Below are 8,155 nucleotides of genomic sequence, written 5' to 3'. Positions count from 1 at the left end.
GCTTCTTTCACCTATTCCACAAAAGGCAATTAACACTATTATCACTAAAACACTCTTTTTTAGTACTCTCTATCTTTCCTTTTTTTAATCTGATACTCGATATTTATATTAGAGTCTGACTAATTTAAATACTCACTAAATAGCGTCCCATTGAGAGGTAGAGCTTATTCTCGCACCAAACATACCATTACGTTTTAAAAAAAAAAAACATATAATACGTACTTCCTGTTGCGTGAATGTATTTGATTGAATAAAAAGTTTTTGAAAAAAAAATTGTGTTTAAAATAGTGAATATTCTAATCCGAAAATGCTTTTGTCGTTAATATTTTAATCCAAAAATATTCCTTTTCTAATAAACATATAGCAATATTTTTTATAAACACATTATTTTCCTAATATAACACGAATAACATAGGACACGTGAAAGTTAGTGTGAATCAACAAAGATCACCTTAAAAGACTAAGAGGGTGTTTGGATTGATTTAAAAGTTGGTCAAACCTATTTTTAAGTTAGTTTTTGAATTCTAAAAATGTTTGACAAAAATAAGAATAACTTAAAATAAGTTTAAAATGACTTAAAATAAGTTAAAAAACAAAGTAGATCTCCCCTCCTACTTTTTATTTTATGACTTAAAAGTTATTTCAATTTGACTTTTTATTTTTGATTTTGAAACTACTTTTTTTAAGTCAATCCAAACAGGCTCTAAACACTTCTAAGTGACCATGGGTGAAGTAATATTGTAAAAATAAAAAACCCATATATTATTAATTTAATAAAAAATAAGTAAAAAAAAACAAATCTATTTCCATTTGTAAGATTGCTTCATTCTCAATCAGAGGTCTCAAATTCCAATCTTCAATATGGAAAAATCCTGTCCAGAGCGTTAAACCCTGAATGAACTCTATTGTGCGCGATCTAAAAATTTCAATCTTTAGTATGAAAAAATCCCATCCAGAGCGTTACCCCTGAATTAACGCTATTGTGCATGATCTAAAAATTTCAATCTTCAGTATGAAAACATCCCGTCCAGAGCGTTACCCCTGAATGAACCCTATCGTGTGCGATCTAAAAATTTTCATGTTCAGTATGGAAAAATCCCATCCAGAGTGTTACCGCTGAATCAATCCTATCGTGCGCGATCTAAAAATTTCAATCTTCAGTATGAAAAAATCTCGTCCAGAGCGTTAACCTTGAATGAACCCTATCGTGCGCGATCTAAAAATTTCATTCTTCAGTATGAAAAACTTCCGTCCAGAGCGTTACCCCTGAATGAACCCTATCGCGCAAATCTTTAGTATGGAAAAATCCCGTTTAGAGCGTTACCCCTGAATGAATCCTATTGTGCGCGATCTAAAATTTTCAATCTTCAGTATGGAAAATTCCATCCAGAGCGTTACCCCTGAATGAACCCTATCGCGCGCGATCTAAAAATTTTAATCTTCAGTATAGAAAAATCTCGTCCAGAGCGTTATCCCTGAATGAAACCTATCACGCGCGATCTAAAAATTTCAATCTTTAGTGTGGAAAAATTCCGTCCAAAACGTTACCCCTAAATGAACCCTATCGCGCGCGATCTAGAAATTTCAAACTTCAGTATGGAAAAATCCCGTCCAGAGCGTTACCCCTGAATAAAACCTATCGCGCGCGATTTAAAAGTTTCAATCTTCAGTATAAAAAAATTCAGTTTAGAGCGTTTACCCTAAATGAACTCTATCGTGCGCAATCTAAATTGAACCGAAGCTTCAATGTAGATTCTGAACACCGAACGAAAAACAAAAAAAAACCCAGATAAAATGAAATTGAGGGAGTAGTATTTACAACTCGCAATAGCAATAGCAATTTTGGGTTGCATTTCTATTGTTTATCCCTCCCTTGTAATAACTTTTCCCTTTCCTTTCTCCGTACTATCCAGTGTGCTTTTTCTCTTTGGCAATATACCACTCTGTTTTGCCGGTGCGCCCCCCCTTTTTCACTCTCCTATTTTACAAACACACGACAAATCTCCGAGCTGTCAAAGATTCCATCTTTAATTGCCCCTGTTTCTTCTTCTTCTTCCCCATTTGTTCCTTTTTCATTCCCCTCAAACCTAAAATTCTTCTACTGCTCACAACCCCACTTCATTTTTTTATTAACCAACAATCATTCTCCATCTCTCTTTCTTTAATTGTTTAGTAATTAATAATGGGATGCACCAGCTCCAAGATTGATGATTTGCCGGCGGTTGCTCTCTGCCGTGAACGTTGCTCATTCTTGGATGAAGCTATTCACTACCGTTATGCTCTTGCTGAAGCACATCTTGCTTATCTTCACTCACTTAAAACTGTTGGACTCTCTGTTCATCATTTTTTTAAAGAAAATGTTGAAACTTCTCATTCCCCTGTTTTTATTAAAAGTGACCCACCACCCCCTGAACCTCCCAAGAAACTGATTCCTCCTTCTTCTGCTCCTGCTCCTGCTCCTGTTGATTCTCATTCTAGTTCTGGTTCACATCTTCATTTTCATTCTGATTCTGATTCTGATGAAGGGTCTGGGACTGATTCTTTACATCATCATCACTTAGATGGTACTTCCGTACCGTTTCATCAGTACGGTCAGTTTAGTTATGGGGATCATGAAATGCTTGGTTTTGGTGGTTCTTATCCAGTTGGGGGAAATGGGGGTGGGTTTATGCATATGAATTTCATGAGGAACCAAACGACGCCGTCTGTAACCTATGAACAACGGCCGGTGAGTACGGAGACTGTTCAGATGAGTGAACCCTCTTCTTCTTCTTCTTACTACCCTTATCCTTATGCCACTAACTATCCGGATTATGCCAATTACGGAGGGGGTTTTTATCCCTCATCCACGCCGGCGGCGGGGATGTCATTGGCTCCTTCGAGTTCAAAACCACCTCCGCCTCCGCCGTCTCCTCCGAGGAGTTCGCCTTGGGAATTTTTGAATCTTTTTAAGACTCTTGAGAGTTATCCAGTGTACCCACCAAGCAGAGACTCGAGAGAGGTAAGAGAAGAGGAGGGTATACCTGATTTGGAAGATGTGGATTTTGAACATGAGGCTGTTAAGGAAGTTCATGAGGATCAAAGGTTTGTAGACGAGGCTGGAACTGCAAGTGGAAGTTATTCAAAGGCAGTTGAGGAGAATGAGAAGGCAGCTGATTCAGAGTCCATACACCACCAGTCAAGCACAAGTTCATCCATGGAAGATGACCCGATTGAGTACGAGGTACACGTTGTGGATAAGAAAGTGGTTGATGATGAGAATCGGGGAAATGTAGCTGGTTCGAAGGGTCGTAGTTTCAATAGCGATTCTGATGTTGTGAAGGAGATTCAGGTTCAATTTGAGAGAGCTTCTGAATCAGGGAATGAGCTTGCTAAGATGCTTGAAGTTGGAAAACTTCCCCACAACCGTAAGCACGCGACTTATCAAGGTATGTGGTTGTGGCCAAGTTTGAATTTTGATGTCTTTTTCCTTTGAAAGATTTTGTCTTTATGTTTGTGAGCTTTGACAATGAGCTTCCATTGAGTTTTGGTTGATTAGTGCAAGTATTACAGTTGATTTGTTGATCTTTTGACTTTCCATTTCATGGTCATTCACAGGGATAGTTTCTTCCAAGATGTTGCACGCCATTACCCCTTCATCGTCTGTACTCTCGCTACCTTCTACTTTAAAGAACGATGCGATTGAGATTGCTGATCATGCCATTTTAGATGTAGAAGGAGATATTAGTTCAAGGCCTAGTAACATTTCTTCCACATTGCAGAAGCTGTACCTCTGGGAGAAGAAACTGTTTGAGGAGGTCAAGGTATTGTTGGATCTACTGATTCACCCTTCTTTGAATGAGTCTTTCAATTTTGGAGGATGGCAGTCACTAGTCTTGTTTGTCTGCGCGCTATGTATGTTAAATGATATGAGGAACTTAGATTGTTTCTTTGTAGACTGGTTGTGTTTCTTAAATCTGCTTTTTTCACATGTCCAGTAAGTTGTAATGAAAATGGAGTGGTTTGGTGCTTGGTAGTTTTAGAACTTTCATAGACGATCCATATTTCTGTGCGCTAATGGAGAAATTCTAATGCTGAACATGTGTACTTTTGATCTTGTAATGTTGCTTCACTTATGTCGAGTAGATACATTGCTTCACTTAAATGCATTCATATCAGTTCAATGGATGTATGTCTTGTGAATTACTATTGTGGTTGATCAGCGGACCCACCTTTAGTGAAGGGGTGTCAAACGACATCGCTTTGTTGGAAATTCTCACCATATATATATATATTAATACTATGTATAAAGATATATCTATAATAAAATGACACTACTCGACAAAAATAATCTAATGGCTTGTTGGTTCACCGTTTTTTGGTGTTCGAGGTTGGGGGTTCGAACCTCTCCTAAGCACGATAGTTGAATTTTTAACTTTCCTTCTATAAATATTGACACCGCTTACTGAAAATTTTGCGTACATGATCAGCAATCTTCTTTTGTGGCACGTGTTTCTTGCATTTGTCCTAAGAAAGGCGTTACTTACATTTTCCCTTCCAAGTCCCAGTTTGTCATTGAGCTCCATCTTTGACAATCTGATCTGTAACTTTCTGAGAGTCTTTTTATACTTGTTTCTAGGTTTTTTTTTTTTTGGGGTAAAAACGATAGATTGTATGTAGGTGTTCAATCTGATTAGAATGTTGACCTTTTGTCCTCCTTTCTTCTCCCAATGTCATTAGCTGCAATTATTCCTGTGACTTGTATTCTGTTTGACTAGCAATTAGCATCAGTTGTGCAATTTGCATGAGAATGATGTATTTCCTTTGCTTGTTGTTATGTGATTTCAGTTTTATGAACCATACGTTTTCATGATACTCTATTTGTTCCCCTTGCTGGGTTATTATGTGGTTGCGGTTGTGATTTGCAGGCAGAGGAGAAGATAAGGGTGCTTCATGAAAGGAAAAGTCGAAAGCTGAAGCAATTAACTGAAAAGGGTGCTGATTCTGACAAGATTGACATGACCAGAAAATTGGTTATGAGTCTCTCCTCAAAGATTAGAATTGCAATTCAGGTAGTTGATAAGGTTTCTGAGAAGATAAACAAATTGAGGGATGAAGAGTTGTGGCCACAACTGAACGAACTTATTCAGGGGTACGTGCATTTCTTTTTGGACCTTATTGGATGGACAACAAATAGCTTTTTGCATATAAAATTCTTGCTGAGATTGTGAATAACTTTCTGCCCGGTTTTGCTATTCTTAGGTTTCAGTTATACTTGAGAATAAATTTGAATTTTCCAAGTAAATTTTATTGTTTATTAGGATGTAAGACTACCAATAAATTGAACTGCAGTTTTAGGCTTTATGTAAATTTTTGATTTCCATCTTCTGTCAGTGAACATGTCATGAAACATCATAATGTACTTTTTTACAAGCCAGTGATTTGCTGATCTCCATTTGAAAGTAAGAGCATGTGTGCAAATCCACACGTTCATGATGGCCATTTATGGTGTCAGTAATAAATTGATTCCATTTCCAGGACAGATAAATACATAAATGCTGCAGCAGTTGATATATTTTCTTGTTCTTGTATTAATCTAATCACTTCCCAGTTTTGTTGCTGACTTTTTGTTTCTTCCCTGGTGAATGGTGATACATTTATCTATTATTTCCAACTACTAAGTGTCTCTTGTATGGTTCTTGCATGTAGGTTATGTAGAATGTGGAGATCCATGCTTGAGTGCCATCGCTTCCAGTGCGTAGCCATTGGAGAAGCAAAACGGTTAGATACCATTGCATCTCACAAACACTTCAGTGATGCTCATCTTGAAGCTACTCTGCAACTTGAGCATGAGCTTTTGAACTGGACTTTGAGTTTCTCTTGTTGGGTGACTGCACAGAAGGGCTATGTGAGGGCATTGAACAGTTGGCTTATGAAGTGTCTTCTATATGTACCGGAAGAAACAGATGATGGAATAGTTCCCTTTTCTCCTGGCAGGATTGGTGCTCCCCCTATTTTTGTCATTTGTAATCATTGGTCACAAGCATTTGAAAGGGTCTCGGAAAAAGAGGTGGTTGATTGTATGCGAGATTTTGCTACAAATGTGCTTCAGCTCTGGGAGCGAGATAAGCTGGAATTACGCCAAAAGATGATGGTGAACAAGGATATGGAGCGACAAGTGAAGAACCTGGATAGGGAAGACCAGAAGATACAAAAGGGGATTCATGCACTAGACAAAAGAATCGTTCTGGTTTCTGGGGAGGAAAATAGTCTTTCATTGAATAGGCATGTTGTTTACCAGAGCGAGACTAGCAAAAATAGTAGCTTTCAGGTTGGTCTACAACGTATATTTGAGGCCATGGAAAGGTTTACTGCTAACTCCTTGAAGGTATACGAGGAGCTTTTGCAACGTATTGAGGAGGATAGACTTGCTAGAGAGCCTGAGGCTGTGTCATAGCATTGCTTGCCCTTTCCGGGGGGCCGTTTATGCTTATTCTCTAAATTAGAAGTTACAGAGATTCCAGGTTAGGGGACAAAGGGAAATGGAACAGAAGATTTCCTTTATTGCCTCGACGAACTTGCTACCTTTGCTGTAGCATTGTTACTGCTTGATCAGTTTCGTCCTCCGCAGAAAAGAGAGATAAACTAAGTTGACAGCGATATGCTTTTTGAGTCATTGCAACTGAAACTTTTTGCAATGCTTCAATTTTAGCCGTCAAATCCCAACTATGTTTGAAGATGCAAGCTAAAATTTGTTTTGTCTGGTGGAGATATTCAGATGGTCCTGAAGTCTAGGATCAACAAGCTGGGGTATCGGAGGCGGGGGAGGGGGAGGGGGATTGACCTGTTCTGGTTGTAAGCATATGCAAGAGTGAGGTGCGTGATGTCGGGACGCTATGCTGGAATGCTAGGGAATAGAGTTATGTGAATTGTTCTTTAGAGGCCAATGACACTTCATTTATAAGAGGTGTTCTTCGTCTGTACAGTGAGACAGAGGCCGTTTAGTGACGCAAGTCATGAAACTGCAGTTGCCTGCCATCAGGCATCAGTTGTATTTTGGTTGTTGAATAAGGACATGTCTTTTTAAGATTCAAGCAATAATATTTATCTAAAATTATAGATATGTAGACAAGAAAATATGGTAAAAATGTTGGGCTCGTGCGCACGGGCAACATGCATCTAGTATATGTTTAGAAACACTTCTTCTAATTCTTAAGGAGTTGAGAAGAGAGTCTCCTCTCGTGCCGCCATTGTCGTTGTCCTCGCTCACTCATGATATGATTGATAAATTTTTTGGACAAAAGTTATTTTTCATTTTCACTTCTAATTTTAGTTGATGTGAAATTATTTTATGTTCATAGAAAAACTACCAACGAAATTTTGGAAAGAAACTGTTCCTTCCAAACAGACGCTTCCCTCCATCAAACACCAAACACCACATTTGTTCTAAACATGTGTTCTTTGCATCAATTTTTGGCTATAAATAATGATGGAGAATTGGTGAAAATCATCCTAGGTCGCCCCTGCACTTCCCCAAACCACTCTTGATTGATTAGGGACAGTTTTCTGCATTTTCAACAACTTACCTCATCATAACGGCCCAACCCTGCTTTAACGACTGCACTGTAGCAGGATATTGCGTATAGCGTGAATTAATTTGGCCATCGTAGCAGTCTTCCCTCCGCCTTAGAGGCTAGCACATAACTGAGACTTGTAAAACCTCCCAAAAGTCTCCATTTCACAATATACCTTCAAATCTTAACGTTCTAAACTAACCTCCCTCACACCAATTTCAATATCAGGAGTTCTACTTATCCGAATTCACTTCCGAAAAGCCTTATTGTCACGACCCAGACTATCATGAGTGACATCCATACTAACCCTTCCCAACCATTTATTAACCCAACTTGACCCATTAAGACTAGTTATAGAAATCAATCATGAAAGGAAAACAACCAGTTAACAATCTTAATAGCTAAAAGACAGAGTTCCCATAAACTCAACCACTTAACAAAATCATTGCAGAATTAGCTCCCTAGAATCTGAAAGTCAGTCATAAAACTCTAAGTATCTGAAATAAAGGGTATGCAACCCCAACTAATAAATCACAAGTCTAGAGTCTAAATGTCTATATCCGAAAAGATAGACAACTATACAAGGAAGAATACATGGAAGC

The 8,155-nt window shown here is 38.3% G+C and overlaps 1 protein-coding gene across 1 annotated transcript; it reads left to right on the top strand.

The window, feature by feature from the left end:
• Positions 1-1,856: 1,856 nt before the first annotated feature.
• Positions 1,857-7,100, top strand: LOC102602700 (uncharacterized). Its single transcript, XM_006365242.2, has 4 exons — positions 1,857-3,428; positions 3,598-3,803; positions 4,908-5,131; positions 5,689-7,100. The coding sequence occupies exons 1-4, from the start codon at positions 2,183-2,185 to the stop codon at positions 6,434-6,436; spliced, it is 2,424 nt and encodes an 807-aa protein (XP_006365304.1). The 5' UTR covers positions 1,857-2,182; the 3' UTR covers positions 6,437-7,100.
• The last annotated feature ends 1,055 nt before the right edge of the window (positions 7,101-8,155 follow it).

The sequence above is a fragment of the Solanum tuberosum genome, unplaced genomic scaffold, assembly GCF_000226075.1.
Source record: "Solanum tuberosum cultivar DM 1-3 516 R44 unplaced genomic scaffold, SolTub_3.0 scf00542, whole genome shotgun sequence".
NCBI classification, from domain to species: Eukaryota; Viridiplantae; Streptophyta; class Magnoliopsida; order Solanales; family Solanaceae; genus Solanum; species Solanum tuberosum.
The sequence above is the reverse complement of the archived record's forward strand: the minus strand, read 5'-3'. Positions and strand labels throughout refer to the sequence as shown.